This window comes from Falco naumanni, chromosome 13 (assembly GCF_017639655.2).
Source record: "Falco naumanni isolate bFalNau1 chromosome 13, bFalNau1.pat, whole genome shotgun sequence".
Lineage (NCBI taxonomy): Eukaryota > Metazoa > Chordata > Aves > Falconiformes > Falconidae > Falco > Falco naumanni.
This window is the reverse complement of record NC_054066.1, coordinates 23623710-23643406: the sequence shown is the minus strand read 5'-3', so window position 1 is coordinate 23643406 and position 19697 is coordinate 23623710. Positions and strand designations below refer to the sequence as shown.

Genomic DNA, 19697 nt, shown 5'->3' with positions numbered 1-19697 from the left:
TTGAAAGGAGGAGTCTCAGACAGCTATTTACTTATTTCAGTCAGCCAGTGGTGACCTCTGCCTTAGGCTCTGCTGCCTTTGTCCCATGGCTAGGAAAGCAGAGAGTGATACAAGGCAAGGAAACCAGAAATTCTCCTCCTTGTTTAATGGGAGGACTTGTCCTTCCAGAAAACTGCTATAGAAAGTAAAAAGAATGAGATCAACCCTCTTTCCCATCTTCTTGAGCTGTATAGAATTTAGCAGAAAGATCATATTTTCTGTTTTTTTAAAAAAGTACTCTTTTTCTGGATAGATGAGCTGCCTGCTGTTCATCGCAGCCAGTGACTTTCTCATTAAATAATGTTCTGTTTAATAATGTGCATCATTAGAATTATATAACCCACAACTCCTTAAAGTTTCAAAGAGTCCTCAGCACTGGCTGATCTGTGATACTGGGCAGGACCACCTCCAGTCCTCAAATCTTTGTTTTATTAATCTACAGGCAACCTCATTTTGTAATGCCCAAGAGCAGTAAAAATTGGCTTTTAGTTCTTAAGAAAATTCAACTGTAACAAATAGATTAAGTCTAAGAGCCTTGTCTTTAAGGACAATAACTGTATGGTGCTACTAATGAAAATGCAATTGAATGTCCTTTGCTTGGATAAACATCCCTAACAGGATTGTTTAGTGTGCAGTGATTTCATCTGACTACGTTACTTCACTGCGAATCAGCTTTAAAAGTAGATTTCCAATGAAGATTAACAAATTAATATTTATCTAGGCTGTGTGCTTACACTCTTGGATCACCTTGAGATGAGTGCCAAGGACCTTAAGTCACTGATCTGCAACTGCAGCCTCACGTGGATGAAAGCAGCCTCTGCTTTAAATGGGCTATAACTCAGGGACTCTCACTTGAGTCCAGTTTTGCCAGTTGCCAAAACTTTGAAATGGAGGGAGGAGGATCTGGACTGTTGTCTAGCTCCTTATTGCTAATGGGTTTAGTTATGTTAATTAGTTTCTTGTGCCTACGTGGTTAAAATCCGGTGGTTGATCTTTAGGAGATGCAATGTCAACTCAGCAGTTTGAGATCTCTTTAGAAGATTAAATCTGTCAAGAAAAAAGCTCTTCTATATATGCATCTTTCTTCCGGAGTGTGATACTTAAAAGTAAGGATTATAGACCCGCATCCGCACTTAGCACCTGCAAAGCTAACCCTATCTTTAAGATTTTTGTGCATTGGTTAGAGATCAGTTCAATTATTTACAGACAACAAGAGTCATTCAAGGAAGTGTCCCCCTAGTTCAGGTGTGATAAACACTTTTTTTCTTTCACATCCTTTCTCTGCTGAGCGAAGCTACACGGTGTATATAATAACAGGCATAGATTTAGGAATTTCTATCATCCTGTTATCAGTACAAGTTATAAATCAGAGAATTCATCACTTTTAACTTTGCTCATGGTACCGTATATATCTGCTGAAGTGTCTCTATGGATAAGACATGCTATATGTAGCTAAAAGACCCAGAGAATTATGTTCACATCAGTGAACATAAAAGTATCATCAAGTTTTTCTGTAATAACACTTTTCAGCTGAATTGGCCATGCTGTGACCTCTGTAAAATTTATAGGAATGAGAGATCTGAGGCCACTCCCTGGACTTTCAACTTCTTGAATGATTGTGAGAAGAAAAGAATCTTAGAGGGATCCCTTCAGTATAAAGTGCTGCAATTCAGAGTTTCCTCGAGTCTTACTGCTGATGTGGAGTTATGTTTAGACCTGTGTAACCCATCAGTTATCTTTGACAAAAAACAGGACACGAGTCTCTGTAAACCATATTTGAACAGATAAGGATTCAGAAAACACGTTTAAATGCAGTGAAGATTGGATTCTGCCAGGTCTTCTCTAAGACATCTTGGAGTGAGAGTTCAAAGAAACAAATAACACTATCTTTAATCTCACAAAATCAGAGTAATATTTTAAAGGAATGTGCCTGTGTTTCAGACCATCTAGGCTGTACAATTCTTGTATTCAAACTCTTGCCTGATTTTTGTGCAGTGTTTCTGCAGTGGATCAATTCCTTTGAGATAGACCCCTCCACACCAGTTCCATACAAACAGCAGCAACATGCACCGAAAATAAGATTCAACTTAAGTTTACAGAAATGGCGATGAATATACAAAATAAGCCCTAATGTCTCGTATTAGTGAGATGCCTAATTAAAGGTACTCACTGGTGTAAGGGACTTTTTTGGTAGCAATATGGACACCACCAGGAAAGGTTTCTATTGGGTGAACCTTGTCAGCACAGCCTGAAAAGCACATCATTGTTTCCCAAGCTGTGATGATGATAACCTTTTGTGGGTGTGTTTCAATACTCTTTTGTGTATTTTGCTGGCCTTTCCAATAAAAGGATTTGGCTATGCAGCAGGAGAAGGGCTTGCGTTGCTCTGTCTGCCACTGAATACTGAGTCTGAGCATTTCTGGGGGGTGAGGTGAAGACAGTGCCAGAAAGCACCTGAGAAACCTCATCTGGGAAAGTTCCCCGGGGGAGTTGTTAGGCAGGAAGGAGAAAGCAAGCTGGGATTTTACAGCACAGGTGGGGATGTGGAGAAGAGTTGCAGAAAGACTCACATCTGAGTTTCAAAGGGGAACAGAAAAAGGAGAATTTCCTAGGGATCCAAAGGAGTTTCTGTAGCTACAGATTGTTGTAACTTTGGGAAGCCCTGCTGGACTGAGAGCAAGGGAGGAAGAAAGGCTGTGCCATACAAAGACATAATAAGCAGGGAGGAGATTTGTTTGCAATTTTCATGTTTCACCTGCAGAACTGAGTTATCTTTATCTTGCTGTAGTCTGCAGTCCAATAACACTACCTTTGAAGGTCAAAAGAGCTGTTGGTGTTTTTGGAGTGCTTTAAGTAAAAGGTAAGCACAGCTCCATCTCACTCCTCTGCATACCTGATGGTCTTGTCACAACAACATTCAAATATGGATGTGGGCTGAGGCAGTTACGTTTTGTATCATTGAGGGTTTCCTTTCCCAGAGCTACGTTACAGAATTTTACTTTAATTCCAAACTGGGAAATTTGGGGGTACACCTTATCTAAGACTTTGGTGACCTTTTGGTCTGCAGAAATATTGTCAATATCTTAAAGGTTATAGAGGCTATGAAACTGAAGCAAACAACTTAAACATTTGAAGCTTTACAGCCAATCTGGGGTTAAAAACCTGCAATGTACCATTTTATGTCCCTTACTATAGCTAGCAAATCTAACAGTATTTTTTACTTTCAGGCCTAGTCTACCTGAGAGTACTTTTGTCATACATACGATTTTTTTTTCTCAGAGATAATATTTATTTAAGAAAAGCCTGCCAAAGGATATTTATATTTTCACAGGGGCCCTTGTTGCAACTGGAGGCCATCGTGCAGGTTTTGTGTACGTGCATCCTTAGAACACTGCTGAGTTATCTCATTCAAAGAGTTACCAAGCACGTAAAGGAAATGTAAGGAACAAAAGCATTACTTGCAATTTTTGTGTTAGTGGTGAACTGACACTGATTATGTTATACTTCCACTGATAAGGGAGGTTTCTCTTGCAACGTGTAGAACCCTATAAATATATTGCTGCAACCACAGTCGTATAAATGCTTGTGATAAAGTACTCTGTCAAAGGTCACAGAACAAGTCTGTGACACTGTGAACTTAGCATAGATCTTGTTGTGGTATTAAGGCTTTAATTTTGGCAGTAGCATGCAAAGCAATTTTATGAATAGGACCTCCCAGGCATTAGCTTATAAGAAAGAGAGGAAAAGAACCTCCCAGACCCACCACGGTTTTGGTAAAAGACCAGAGGAAATGCTGATCATTAAGATAGCTTCCTAGTTAGCATGTGTGTAATTTGGAAGAATAAAATTAGAGCTCTGGTGATCTGAAACATCAGAGATGTTGTCACTGAAAACAAGGTGAAAGGTTCAGATGCAAGAATCTGGCAATGGTAACAGTTTACTGGTCACCAGTATAGGTTTGGTATGCGTTAAATTCAGGAAAGTGAATTTAAAGAAGGTGATGCCTAATAGATATCCATCTACGTGTGTGTATATATATACGTATTTGATAGCAAATTTAGATTGGGAAAACAAGTAAATTTGGTGAAATGGCATGTGGCAATGAGATCTTTTGGAAAGTTCCACAAGATCACTTGTACTTTCCTCTAAAAGCCTGAAAGGGGTAAGAGTTAGTCTGAATATAGCAATAACCTGCTACCCTGCTGGAGCCGATTGCTTTGCTTTCTCTCTCTCTCTTTTTGTGTTTTGGCACTTGTTGTTGTTAGCAGAGGAATGTCTGTTTTAAAGATAACTTTGTGGTTTTCCCTGGAGTGATTTTTAGAGTGGCTAATCAGAGGAACAAACCTGAAAAGGCAAGAAATATTTAATTAGTGCCTTTTGTTCTGACTAGCCAATGGTCCTAACCAGATGCCTTCACTTCAGAGCCATCCAAGTAATCAGCCTGGTAATGTCACTGCATTGCACATCAGGCACCTGGCAGGTTGAACACTAACTGCATCCCAGAAAATGTCTGCTAAGGAAGGCTACGTCTGAAAATAACTTTCAAAACCTGATAGCGAGCCTCTTACAGGGCTGAAAACAAACTGCTTTTTATATATTGCACTGTAATCTAGTCCTTATAATGATTAGGCACTATCAAAAATACTGCAGGAAACCAGCATAACAAAGAAGCAGTTAATGGCGCTTTTGTCTCAGTGGGAAGGGGAAAAAAAAGTCAGTATGAAGAATAAAAAGAGAGGATTTTTATCTCGATGATATGATTTCATGCAGCATAACTTTTCAGCTTCTCTTCAAAGTCATACTGACATCTTGGTATGCAATTTCAGTCAGCAGAGCAGGAATTGTATATAAAACCTCTGTCTTTATTGTTAATGAGATTTGTGTAAATAACTTGCTAGAAAACATACTGAAAATATATAATTCACCACTAAATATGAACGCAGATGTCAGGTAAGAACTAAATTTATGAGGCTTCCTGCGATGTGCTCTGCAATGGATAATTCAAATAATGTGTACGTATGATTTTTTGGGCATATAGCTGCTCTGTGCAGAGTTAGCACTGAATTCTGTAATAGTAATGTGTGTGCAGGGCACATTTGCTGTCTTGGGCATATTACTGCATACACAGTACTGGCCGAGAGCTAAATATACCTCAGATATGTGAATTTATGAGATACGATCCCTATTTCTGTTCGGAAAACCACTGTTTGCTAGAAAGGCATGGATCTGGTGAGTTTTTGACTTTACCAGATAAGCTTACAGACTGCTTGCCCTCACCATGTGGTCTGGTGTGGCATCCAGCCTGCTCTCCTCACATTGCCATTGGGTCTGTCTTAAGCCTCGTCTATGTCTAGTTTAAAATTCCTTCAGCTACAACCAGCCTTTTTTTGCAGGAACCAGAGGTACTTGGAAGGGGTTTGGTGACCAGGTGGGGCAGATTGTTAGCCTAAGTTAAAAACTAAATTTTATGCTCCCCAGAGGCTTACAGATTTTGCATATCTGTCACTGTTTTGCCTTTTTTTTTTTTTTTTGGAGATGAGCTCTCTGCAAAAGTGAAAGTTCAAGTGCACACCAAATACAGAGGATATAGCATTTTAGTTTGTGCTCATTTTGAGGTGGATGATGCTTTATAAAAATAAACTTGACGTGAATCTTTTCCCTCCCACAGAAGCTAATGATGTTTCCTGCAGCACTCGTAAGCCTAAGTCATTCCTATTTCTTGGCCCAACTTCAGATAAAGGCTTTACCTTCCCCCAGTGCAGACTTAGGGGTCTTTCTCATATTGTAAATAATTTGCTTTGGAAGCATTAAATCAGGAACAAAGGTTTTAGGAAAATATCAATTTGACTTCAGTTTAATCTCTGTGCTGTGCGTTAAATCTGTGCCTCTCATTACCAATCCTTATTTTACGGAGTGTTCCTGTTATCAGTACTGCCAGGGTGGGAGGAGTACTTACAGAAGCAAAAAAACCCCACCAACCAACCCCAAAGCTCTCTAATGAAACATATATAGTGGAATCAATATACTACTATAGTTTCTGAGGAACTTCATATCTGTACAGCATACTGAAATCTTCTTTATAGATTACCTTTGTAATACAAAAATTGTCAGTCCTTTACTGTGACTCCATCCAGGATCAAACCGAGGATGGTGTAAATACTCCATGTGAAAACCAAACAATCAGTCCAAAGTCAAAACCAATACCAGTACCTTTTCTGGATAGGATTGTAATTCAAACTGCCTATTGGACTTTGAAGCAGGAGCATCAGTCTGTTGGTAGTGCTCGCAGGAGGAGCTGGCCAAAATGAATGTTTTTTTGGAGGCAACTGTCAGCTGGTGTGATGTGACTATATTGTAGCAAGATTTTGAGAGCTGTCATGATTGCTTGGAAAAAGCAATATAATTCCAGGCCAACTAATTTAATCCCTTTGATGCCAAGAGATTTGCTACTGCTAAGTCCAAACACAGAGATATTCACTTGCACTTTTATTAAGGCAAAGTATGTGAAAGGTTCACTCCATTTTGATGGACAAGATTATTATGGAGAAAGCAATAATTTGCTGAAACCTTATTTCCATGCCATTTCTGGATATGACATTAAAGTTAGCTGCAAGGCCCACTCTCTCCTCTCTTCCGACCTCAGGATGGTGCTGATTTAGTAAACTCCACCCAGACTAGTCTCAACAGTATTGTCAGCATTAGAAACGCAGCACATATCCATGCCTCAGGTATAAACAGAAATAAAGCTCTTCCCTAAAGTAACCTAACTAGAATTCATTCCCCCTCTACTTTTTATTGTTTGGTTCACCTCTGTAAAGCTTTTCAGCATTTATATTCATTTTACACTGTCAAAAGCTGAACAGGAGTAAGATAACAAATGGTTCTGGTAGCAGCTGTCACCACCTACTGTCTGTGTATGCCTGTGTGAATCTCTAAATGGAAATAAAGCACTTTAATAACACATTTTCTCTAAACTGTCCTCATGGATAAAGTTCCTCTCAAATCAGTCCATGAACAGTTTCCAATTCAGTGCCCACTTCAGCCTGCATCTCTGTCTCTCCTCTGCAGAGTCTGTGTAGGTATGCAGCAGTATGATTTAAAGACATTTCAGATAGAAAATACTTGAACAGCACACCTTCTGTGGCTGCTGCACGCCTGCATTAGCTGCTTTTGGTGTTTGAGCCTTCTTCTAGCTTGCCTAGTTTTCTTGCTAGAAATTAAGCTGATTGCCCATTGCATTTTTGTACTGTGCTGGTTCTAGTCAGGAAGTGCCCGGAGCCACAAATTAAACATGAATTGCTCTCCTGTTCCTGTATGATACCTTCCAGGAGCAGATGGTAGCTGGGAGGATAAATACCTCCAATTTCTTAAGGCCCTGAACGTAAAAGAAATTCCACTTTGAGATGAGCTCCAAGGCACTGCTTTACATTGAGAGAGGTGAGGTAGCATCATGCCTTTGTGTCTATCTGTCACTGGGTATCACAGTGCCTGCCATACATGTGGGGAGCTGTGGGTTCAGACACCTAAAGATTTTTAGCTGCCCAGCTGGATCCAACCAGCAGTGACGTGCCCTGAGCTATGTATCATGTTGAGCAGAAGTCTGAGCCCATGTCTTTCAAGACAGGCTGGTGTCTTCTCCAAGGCTGTCCTGAGTTCCCCCCCTCTACCCCCTGCCTTTTTTTTTCCTTGTTGTACCTACTGAGGAATCTACTACTCAAACCTTACAATCACTGAGAAACAGGCAAAACAAAATGTGGTTTGCATGTGTTTAGGGCAGTGAGACTTTTGATTATAAGTGACAAGTGATGGGTGATTATTTTTAGTCAAATAGACTACTTATCATTTACAAAGTATGGAGAAAATATTTGGTGCTTTTAAGCACCTGTCACCTCCAGGTAAATAATTCAATAGCATTTGATAAAGCCAATTAGAGTTAATTAGAAAATGATTGATCTGCTTTGGCACCAGAATGATTGGAAAATATGGCCTGTCCTTTCCAGAATGGGGATTTTGCTCTTGTACACACATGAGAGGAAATATATTGTTTTATGGTCAACACGTGGTATTCCTTTGAGGAAAAAAGTACTTTGTAAGCGAGATATGTAACAGCAGTTCAGGCAAGAAGAACAGGGGCACGAATCCTTATAGACAAATAGCTGTGCAGTTCCTCAGCTTTATTTCTTGGTGATGGGCATGCTGGAAATGTCTAGAAGATTAATAGATTCAAATTCAGTGATCAAAAAATGGGAGTATGTCCAAATGGATCATTATAACAGATTCCCACTCTATCCCACAAGCCAGATTTGAGCCATCTGTAAGCTTCATATTCCTGGTCTAAAATCTTCTGCAGCCATAAAAGACAATAAGTATCAGTAGAAAAAAAAAAAATCAATTTCTTGGCTTTGCAGACTAAAAATATAGTGATGGGACTATAGGGAAAGAAAAACTGCTGATTATCAGGGCTTTTTTTTTTTTTTTTAAAGCAAGTTAAATGAGTAGGCTGTATTTAGGAAACTACTTTGTTGTTAGAAGTTAAAAGAATATTTCTAGAAAGTAAAGTCAGCATCTCACACTCAGGCTTTGGGGGATCATTGACTGTCACCTCTGATGTTCTCTGTCCAAGACCCAGTGCACTCCTAGGAAGCTTCTAGAGGACCTGTGCTGACGATAAGGATAGATAATTTATGAATCTGAATTTTAGCTCCAGAAAGTTGGTGCGGAAAATGAATATTTAGCCTTTCATATGCTCTCCCTTGAGGAATTTCATAATGTTAAACTGTGTCTAGTCCTTGTGCAGCTCTTCTTGGTGAGAGGGTATAGGGAAAATGCTATAAAATCCTGCTTCCCCTAGCCCTTTCATTCCAGTGGATGACCAGGACTCCATGCTCCATAAAGCAAAGGATTACACATTGTTATACCTTGATGACTTCTTGGATTTTAAGACCCACCTGCAAAAAGAGAATGTTGGGGGAGGAAGGGTGGGCAGAAACGTGGCTGTGCCCTAGTCTTCCTGCAGCAGCTAGCACTGTTCCAATGGTCACAGCAGGGAGCACATCCAAAGATCTCAATCCCTCAGTGCTTCCAGGACCGCCCTGCAGCAGTGCCCCTAAGACAGCTGCCTGTGCTTTTCTAATGTGCTTTACCTGTGGAAGGACTACTTAAGATGGACCTCTTCACACGGGTATTTATATAGGAAATGCTAGGTATTTTGCTTGTTGTGTTATGAAATCGATGGAAGCTTGGTTGAACCATGCTGCCTAACTATATGGGTATGTAATTATATCCACAGGGCACCGGTGCCACAGCCACTTTCGAAATGCTAGCTTTCTGCAGATATTGTTGCCTGGAAGAGGCGTGTGGTCTTGACAAAGCCTTCTCTGCAAGCAGTGAATCACAAGGCAATGAGCCACAGGAAAGGTTAATGTAAAAACTCAAGGTGCGCAAAAAAAGATGGCACTAATGTTTATCTCCCTGCCATAGGAATGGTGCCCATAATAGCCATCTGTGGAACATGGAGATATTCCAGCTTGTGGAAGGCACCACAACAGCACTCTGGTGAATTAATCACATGCTGTTTGAGGCCTTCACCTTACACGTGGGATGCATTTCGTGTCTCTCAGATGTTCTGTGCCGAAAGCTGTGTGCCGAGATACTGTAGACTTCTTTCTGTGCACAGCAGTCATGAACCTTTCTCATTTATTTTTTAATCACAGGGGAGGATTATTTTCAGAACAACAGGGTCTGAAATTTAAATTTATGCAAGTTTTAAACAGGCTGATGTTTCTGAAGTCTTTTATGCTGTCTGATATTAGGAGATTAGTTTGAGACAAGATCTTTTGATCCTCATAAAGGTTTAATGTTATTTTGTAACTAAGCTGTTAATAATTGGCTAGAGATTTTATAGATATACGTGTATGGTTTCCACTGAGGTTTTTAGCTAAAGAGTGATTTCTCATACTTTTCATATCTCAGTCCAGATGTTCAAGTCCTATTTCCCTACATTCCAACAGATGGATGCCAAAAATTTAGGGAAATTTACAGTGTTTCTCAGTGTACTATATATAATATACTGAGCTAGGAGATAGAAGAGTAAAGACTATTGCCCCAATTTCTGCAGCTATTTCCCTCACTACCAACAGAAAGTACTTAATTCTTAAGCTCTAATGGTGAGAGTTCTCCAAGGAAACATTATTTTTTCCTCTCCCAGGCCCACTATAACACAGCTGACTAATGTTAAGTCCCTCCTGGTTAATTTAATGGTAGCTAAATAGTGCAGAAATAGTAAGAAGCCACTGATTCTTCTGAAAACATTGCCTTCCTGATGTCTGCAGTAATCAGCAGTATGCTGTCCAACATGTAAAAGTCTCTAAATTAAACACGCATTTCAATTTTCCTTTATGACTAAAATTTTCCTTTTAAAAAAAAAATGCAAGAATTTCAGTGTTAAACTTTCAGAACTGCCTGTTGTTTGCATATCTGAAAAACAGCATGATCTAATGAATGATAATATAGCACGGACATACAGGTGGATCTAGAAAATACATTTTGGCTTAAATAAGAGCCAAGAAATGTATAATATTTGCAATACATAAGGTAGCACTAACATTAGTGATACTACTCAAATTCAGCACTATGCACACACTTTTCTGGATCAGAATCTCTAGCTCAAAATGCTGCAATGTCAGACTAAAGCCTTAATTTCTTTAAATCAGAAAAATGCCTGTAAACATTTTGCACCAGAAACCACAACTTTGAATTTTCTGACCTTTGAGCTTATTGCATATCGTGTCTCAGCACCCAAGTGAAATGCAGACAAATTTTTATTTCCTCAAAAAGCAATGGGCAAACCAACCACAGTTCCCATCTCAGCAGCTTAAGCTTGCCAGTTTTCTCTGCACCATCTCCAAACAGTCTGTATCCAAACAAATAGGCAAATTTGAGATGACTCAAAGAAACCCAGCAAAAGTGATACAGAAGTTTAGAAAACATGAGTAGGGAGGAAATACTAAGAGGACTGAATTTGTTTAATGTAGAGAAGACTGAAAAAGAGGTATACTAAGAGACTGCAAATATATGGTGGTTAGTTGCTCTTCATGTCAAATAAGGATACAAAAAGCATTATGGGGTATTTTGCAGCATAGAAGATGTGGAAAAATTTTCTACGGCTTGCTGTTATAGATAAATCTGTCTCACTGGACATTGTTAGAAACAGAGTACAGAAGTATCTTTTAGGGATATTTGGGGTTTGCTTCTGAGGAAAGCTGGATTAAGAGACTGACGAGAAGCCCCAACCTACAATACTGTGATGTCCCAATCACTCTGTCCACAATCCCAGGAAGGAATTTTTTAATCTCTACTTATTATTTCACCAGGATGTCTATTAGCTAGCCTTTCCATTTACTCCTAGGAGGACACAAGTACTCCTTTCTTCTCAAGTGACAAGTGTTTTTGTCTGCATCACAGCTCATTTCTGAATGGGGGGGGTGGGTGGGGGAAGCTGAAAAGAATGGCACTTTCTAAATCTACTCACTCACTGCTACAATATTTATTGTTTTAAAATTAAATGCCTTCAGTATTGTAGAAAAAATATAAGAATAGGATATTTGCTTGTCAGCTGCAGACCTCTAATGTTTTACAAATGCTTTTGAATTAAGTTTGGCAGCACGGCACTGAAACAAGTACAGCTGGACCCTTTTTCGGGATGTCAAGTGCATAGCTGAAGTGATTGGGGTCAGCGTGGAGATAAAACATTAGTGAGAGTCCAGAGAGTCCAGCTTGCAACAAGTCCTCTATTCTAATCACCAGCCATATTCCTGTGAAGTAGAAAGTGTCTTTTTTTTTTTTTTTTTTTTGATTTTGAGCAGCAGACACTGGCCTTTAAAATCCTTACAGCTACTAGGAGTGGCTTTTTGCATCGTGTATCATGGAAAAAGTCAAGCTCTCATCTGCACAGTAAATGTTAGTAGCTGGGTTAATTATGAGGATATAGGACATGTTTTAAGGTTTATAAGACAGCTATGCTCTTGGAGATAGCATTTTAAAAATGCTCTAATGCTACCTCTTTGAAAGCAGCCGTTGGCTGCAGAGTGCTACTATTTAACAGGTTTAACATTACTAAAAATTGAGACGCTGATGCCATTATTAAATCTCATTCTGCACACAAGCAAACAGTTTATCATAGTCTGTTCCCAGCAATTGTAATCCAATTTTTGTTATCTTACATTGTTTAAAAAAGAGAGAGAGAGAGAGAAAGATACTGTACATCAATCTGATAAAAATGTTTAAATAACTGGTGCTTTTTTGTGATTATGTCGGTTTTATAGCACCATTATGGAAACATGACAGGGTAACTAAAATCTGATTACGTCTAAGTCCTTGCCCATTATGTGATTATTATGAACCATGACTTCTACTGGCACATTATGAATTACATGGTCATAATACAACGGATTTCCAATATAATTAACTGAGATTAGCAGCACTAGAGAAATCTGGGAATAATGATACAACTTTGAACATTCAGTTTTACTGTAAATGCTGCAAGCTCTGGCTTCCAGGAAACAGGAGGCTGGTGGATGCAGCCCTGACCTACTGCTGGGGTTTCCTACACCTCCTTTCTCTTCCCTCCCCCCATGAAATTAATTGCAACCTTGCCAGCATGTTAGGAACTCCTTCTGTTTTCTTCTCATATTATACTTAAAAATCTCAGGGCTGACTAAGATTTTCAGAAATGCCAAAGGTCTTTAGGTACCTCCTTTTGCGGGGCTCAGTCTGAAAGTAGAAAGGGCTCTGCTTTTGAAAACATAGAAATAACTACTTATTGAAGAACAGATCCATTTAAAACAGCTCAAGTTTGAGCACTTAAAGGCAGAAAGTCATGAAAATCACAGATTAGTTTCAAAGATCATAGCCAAGGTCATATCATTTCTTTAGTATCTCAGGAAGGCAAGAAGTCTTTTCTTTCCACAAAAAACCAGCTTTTGGACTCTTAGCTGCTGAAGAGAAAGCCATCTGTGTTCAGAGGGAGTTGCTCACTACTGGACCTGTCCTTTCTCATGCAGAAAGAAAAGGATTTCTGCACAGATCCAGTGGCCATCTGGCTTTAGCAAAAAAAGGGAGAGTGCATGATGGAAATACTGTTGGGGGAAAAAGCGACTACAACGGACTGTTTAACCAAAGGATTAAGCATTTCACCCAGTAGCGCATGGACAGCTGGGGTGGTGTGGGAACTCCCCTGTTTACTGAGCTATCATTTGTCCCTGATAAGAGCTGGGATTAAAGAGAGGAGCATTTTTTTTTTTTTTTTCACTCTATAGGACTTAAATTTCCTCTGCACATCAATAGAGTTGAAGACTTAGGGAAAATACAAAATCACTTGAGATTTTTTGGTTTAGTCCCATGCCCCCCTACTCCTATGATTTATTTATATCTCTTAATTTTCCGGTTTCACATGAAATTGTATCTCGGGACTTCTATTAAACCATATACATCCCAGGTTTGCGCTCCTTGTTCACTTTGATATTATTACACCCAGTTAGTAAAATGACAACCTTTCATTTACTTTGCTATGCCGATTGTACTACTTTAGCCTCATACCTGCAGTGCTTTTGAGAACTGCTCCACTGCTGCTGTGTAGTTCTTCTGCCTGTAGCAAGTGCTAGCTTGCTGGAGGGTCATCTGAAGGTGTTTGTTGATGTGAGGCGAAGGGTGGATTTTAGGTGTACTCAGAGCACCTGCTTTTTCAGAATCACGATGCACTGATTGTGTTTGGGTAGACACCACAGGCTGAGCAAACTCGAAGGAAATGTCCATCTCATCTGTGTAGACCAACTCCATTTCTACGTCCATTAGGCTTTTCAGAGGACCATTCAGAGATTGAGGGGTTGGGATTAACTGATTGCCAGTCTCTGATGCTGTTTCTCCTTTTTTTGCAGCTAGCTCTTCATTGTTTTCTGATTTCCATTTACAGCTTGTTCTGTCTACATCATAACTTTGTTTTCCCTCCTTTTTCTCTTCCATTTTTATTTGCTCCATTATATTTTCTGCTGCTCCATTCCCATGGTGGTTTTTGAACTCTTGCAGTGCTTCTGGAATATTGCTCAACTTTTCTAATGTTACAGTTACCACCTTACTACTATGCATTTGCTGAAAGGTTTCGTTCTTGCCGTCCATGCTTAAGAGATAAGTTTGGAAGGCAAAGTTCCTTTGTGATGCCATAAATTGAGCAAAGAAGGAGTCCTAGGAGAAAATGTAGAAAAGTTAAGAATACTCAAACATTGCAAAGCCAAAAAAAGCATGCTTTCTGCACTGGGCATATTGTATGCGTTATGGCACTATTATGAGAGAAAACTCTTCAACAGTTAGTACATAGAATACCAGACTCACTGTAATTACTTTCTCTTTCCTGTTTAAAAGTTTAAGGCCCCTTAAATATTTTTGATAGCTTTGTAAAGGATGCGTTTTACGTAAGGTAATGCCAGTCTACCAGTTTGTTACATCTGCAACAAGAAGGGAAAATCTGGCTTTTAATCAAAAGAAAAACAACCCAAACTCTGTGGCTGATTGACTCATATGTATGTTGTTATGGGACGAAAAAAATCACTGTGGCCTGATTTTTGATAGCTGGTAAGCATAGTGGCTGAGGTCAGAGAGGGGCATTCAAAAATCAAGCAGAGTGGATGTATTCCAGAGGGACACGAGCTCCAAGTGGGGTCCCAGCTTCAGCTGTGTTTGAGCCAGATTCAGATCTGGATTTGGGTTTCAAAGCTATTCCTTGTTGAACTCTCTGCAAAGGATGCTGGAGTGTTGCTGCTAAGCAGCAGCCCTCCCCTAGTAGTTAACAGCTTAATTCTCAGTTCAGGGAACCAGCGGTGGATTCAAACTGGTGCAACAAAGTGCAGAATAGAATTCATAAGTCTTTTCTCAACACCAGTTCCTGTGCAATAGGAAAGGTGACTTGATCTGCATTGTAAACTCATAATTGTGCTCAGGTTCAAAGGAAATGTTGATTTTCATCACAGATCTTTGCTGACTTCAGAGTTAAAAGGGTAGAAGACACAAGTATTTCTCTTCTCAGTTTTCCCATCAATTATGAAAAGCTTAACTGTAAATAGCTTTAATGATGATCATCTTTCAGAATGGGTTGTTAAACATAAGCACTCAGCCTTTAACCTTGTGATATTGTTCAACAGACCTCTGTATGTTGAGCACCAATTTAATGTACTGAACTACACGTACACATCGTACAAAGGAAAGATACATAATAAATGCATTTCTGTTCAACCAGAAATGGATTTTAAACAATAAGCAACTTGTTGAGGTTTAGTGAGGACCCTACAGTATGTACTACTGCACTGGTAAAAGCTCCCGGAATGTGTCTTGAATGCAGTGGTGCGGTGAACCTCTGCTGTTTAGGGCAATGGGCATTAGGCAAAAGGCAGAAACTTATAGGAAGGGGTAAAGGGAGGAGGCGAAGGCATTTTAGGCCATATGAGAGGCTGGTAATGAATTTTGGTATAAGCAGGGTTTCAAATCTTTGTCATGTTTCCCCCCCCCCCTACCTCCCCTGGCTAAGCTAGATTGCAGCCAGGACCGTCACCAGCCCTGAAGCTGGGAATTTGTCGATTTTGACATTTGTTCACAATCTCCAGGCTTAAAAGTTTTACTGCAGCAGAACTGCCTGTGGAGAAACGTATTCCTCCTTCCATGACTGCAAGAGAAGGAGAGAGAGGTGAGGGGATAATTGTGTGATTTAAGGTAATTTCAGCAGACTTTTTTTTCAGCAATGTGCTGAGCAATCACAACTCCTACTGAGTTCAATAGGGATGGAAAACCACTGGCCCTTCCCAGATAGTGCTCTGCACTTGTCAGAATAGAGCTCAAAGGAATCATATTTATAGCAAGCTATTTTGAATGGCAGCAGTAAAGCAGCTGGAAAAGGCTAATGTACTTGCATCTGGCAGCAATTTTACCTGTTTGTAAGACATTCAATCCCTTTTTAAAACAAACCATAGCATAGCCTAAAGATTGGAAGCCATGTTTTTCAGTGCTGGCTTCAGTACTAGGTAATTTAGGAAATTATGATTTATCTTCACCATGCAGCAGAGAAGAGATATTGCAGCCAGTCTCAGCACCAGCTGAGGGGATGAGCCTGATGATCTTGGTGCCATGTCAAGCCAACATAACGGTCACATATGTGATGGACCTCCACGTGGCCCTGCAGTATAAGACTGTACCATGTTTTGGAGAGGGAGCCCAGGACTTTCACAGCCTTTTTGGCTGGCTCTTCCCTGAAAGTCCTATAGAACTCCAGAAAATGAGATTTAATTGTCTATGTGAAATAGAATTTTGCAGAAATTTTCCTCTCGGCAGCCGTATAGTACTGAGGAGCCCTCAAGGAGAGTTAGTGGACTCCTCTCCTGACCAGAAAGCTAACAAAAGCAAAGCCCTATATCTGATGAGGGTTGATATTAGTGTGAATGGGAAATTGGCTGGACCCAAACTGTTTGCTGTGAGGCTGTCTTAAGAATTTTAAAATAATTTACCATGGAGTAAAAAAACAGCAGAGCATAAACTGTGAAATATGGACCAATAATTCTTTAATTGCTTACGGACACTTCTCTTGTGGACCGGCACCTGAAATGAACTTTGCTGTATCAAGTGGATTTATACTGCTTCTATTGTATTTTTAGGTATTCAAGCTGATTAACATGAGTTTGAGTTGTGCAATGGAAGCATGTTATAACTCAGGCAGGCTCACTTTAATCACTGACTCAATAAAAAAACCCTCAAAAACAACAACAAAAAAAAACCCCAACAAAAACCACTTGTAGGGAAAAGCTTTTAGAAAATCATTATCTTTGTCAGTTAAGTATTTTCCTGAGACTTTGGTTAAAATGTCTGTTTTTTTATTTTGGAAGTGTTTACTGTAAAATTCTTCTAATGAATCACTATGCTGGGGAATATAGATAGACAATTTAGTGCTGTAGTCAGAAGGAAACTACTCTAAATTTGTAAGCTCTCAGGAATGATCTTCCTGATCAGTCATAAACAAGTTCAGCTTTCTGCATATTGAGGGTTAATCTTTGCTAAGAGATGTCTGTCCAAGGCACTAGCAGCTACTACATCTAAGTATTGTGTTGGGTCTATTAGTAAGGAAACCACATCTCTTCAAACGGAGAGGCTTGCCTGGAAAAAAATATGCGAAAGGAACATAGGATCATTTATCTTTTCAAATCTTCTCGTTTTGTCGGTTGATTTCCCAGTATAGCTAAGAAAACTTTCTTGGGGAGAGTGGCCTGCCTACTAGATAACATAAACTTCCTTATGTGCATAATGTTATGAACCCTATTACTCATGCTTTTTGTTCTGTATCCAGTTTGATTCTGCTTTCAACACCTTCTCCTATTATCTCACATCAGATTAGAGAAGAACCTGCTGATAAATCACACTGGCATTTCAGCTGGCACCTAGTTGTTAAATTCTTTGCCAGTTCTTTGATGAGCCCTTTTTTCTTCAAAATTTAAACTTTGATTTCAACCAAAAAAAGCTTTTGCCCTTCCGTTTGTGAAGTAAAAGATTTCTAAACACCAAAGAATGCAGTGCTGTCTTCCTGAATCTATGTGTATCAAGGCGGAACCACTGGGCTACATTCAGCATTGATTTAAGTGGAGGGACAGGAGGGAGGAATTTCTTCTAGTAGTTCTCAGGAGGGATTAAGGTGGCTTGAAACTGAACCATTACATTGCTGTTACTGGCTCTTTGTGACATGAATTCTGTGGGGCTGTGCTTCAGAAAAAGGTCTGTTTCCCAGTTTTGGTAAAATATGTCAGTAGCAGCACAAGTAGCTGTTTCTGAGGACCACAGTTGCCCTTTATGGCAGAGGCTATGGAGGAAGAAGCAAATTCAAGGAGACGTTCCTCAGTGTTGGCCTGCTGGGCCATACCCTTGCATGGCTTGGAGGTCTATGACGACGGTACAGCAGCTAGGAAGCAGAAAAGGGGACTCGATGATTACATTTCTTACTCTGAAGCAGATTCCTTACACTGACCATTTGACAGCAGTCAAAGTGGACCCATGCTTTGACATTAAACTTGCCCTATCAATGCCTTGCTAAAACTCAGAGCGAAATTGGGCATCAGATCTGGAGACGGTGATAATTCTTCCCTTGCCCCTACCCCTAACAGAACTGGCAGAGATTTCTGTTGTCACTGTTTTGTTTTGTTTTCACTTCCTCTGCAGCATAAGGTACAAGCTGCCTCATTCAGGATGGTCTGGCTGTACCTCATCTGCTGTCCCAGAAGCTCTAGTCATTAGCAGTCCATCTGTCTTTTGTGCTCTCTGTTGTGAGTGCTTAGTGCTGCACACTTTCTAGAAGATAACATCACAACATTTTTCAGCTAGAGCATGACTGTATCTGCAATTCACGTGCATTTTGTGCAAAGATACCCCATCTGTCTTTCAGTGAGTTCATTTCTGTACCAGCAACCGTATAGTTGTGTTAGCCTGATACCCCACCCTGCTAGAAGATACATCTCATGACAACTACTGTATTGGTATACTACTTAGACAGTGATGGGACTTTTCCAGAAAGTTGTAGGAACCAAACTTTTTCATCTATAATAGTCTTTTTCTCCCAGAAGGCCATTTGAAATCACAGGGCAGTCATCTGCTACAGTTCATTTCAGTGCAAATGTTGGAACAGGCAAAACTGCATCCAAAACTATGGAGCAAGTATAAGAAAATTATACCATTGGTACTTGTACAAGTGTTATCCCACTCCTTCAATGTCCTTTAGTACAGACAGAGAAATATAGTGCTATAACAAAACACGTCCAAAGCCCCACAACAGATAGGTCATTAGCTGCCCTCCTCTATAATAATTTCACTTATATTGAAATCCAGATATCCTGATCCATCTCTAAGGTGAGGATGCTCCAGTTTAATCACTTACAGATAAATCTTGCTTCATTTTTATTAGATTTACAGACAGACTTTCTGAATGAGCATGTGCACCAACAACAGCTATGCTGAGATCTGAACTGGAGATTTTTCCAGTCCATCTTTCAGCGGGATGACTTTTTAAGCACTTCCTTTACTGCTGAATACCACAAAGGCTCAGACAATCTATTGATGACAAAGGTCAGCACCTTCTTAGCAGCCCATAAAGTGAGTCTCTCACAATCAGGTTTCAGACTTTTTAAGATTCTAGCCATTTCTTTAGGCAATGAAGCAACCTAGTTCTTTTATCTTGCTATTTTTATTGTTTGAAAGCCTGAGTCACATCTGATCCTTTTTATTTTTAGTTTTCTTTTTGGGGGAAAAAACCCCCACCCTTAATGTATCTTTTTTTTGTTCAGTACTCTTATTTCTTTGTGATAGACATAAGTAATGGCTCATTCAGTGCAAATTCAGAACTCCTTACATTTTTCTTGCTGTGATAAGGGCACACTTGCCATTATTATAGCTGCATTGTCCACATTGCTGCAGTAAAGGTTTTGTCAGCACTTCTACCCTAAACACTATTTTCACTCCCTGTATTTAACCTGTTTATAAAAATAATAATAATTATAAATTGAGCTCTGGGCTGAAATTGGCAAGGTTAATAACTTTTTTTTTAATAGTAGTTTGCAGGGATTTAAGCATATTATCCTAATTGC

General features: G+C 39.6%; 1 protein-coding gene across 1 annotated transcript in view; it reads right to left on the bottom strand.

The window, feature by feature from the left end:
• The window catches only part of SPATA16 (spermatogenesis associated 16), an 87203-nt gene extending 71178 nt beyond the window's left edge, over positions 1–16025 (bottom strand). Inside the window, exons 1-2 of the mRNA XM_040613581.1 lie at positions 16011–16025; positions 13636–14277 (exon numbers count right to left, since the gene is read on the bottom strand). Of these exons, the coding sequence (XP_040469515.1) occupies positions 13636–14277; positions 16011–16025 (657 nt within the window). The remainder of the gene's footprint in view (positions 1–13635; positions 14278–16010) is intronic.
• Between the last annotated feature and the right edge of the window lie 3672 nt (positions 16026–19697).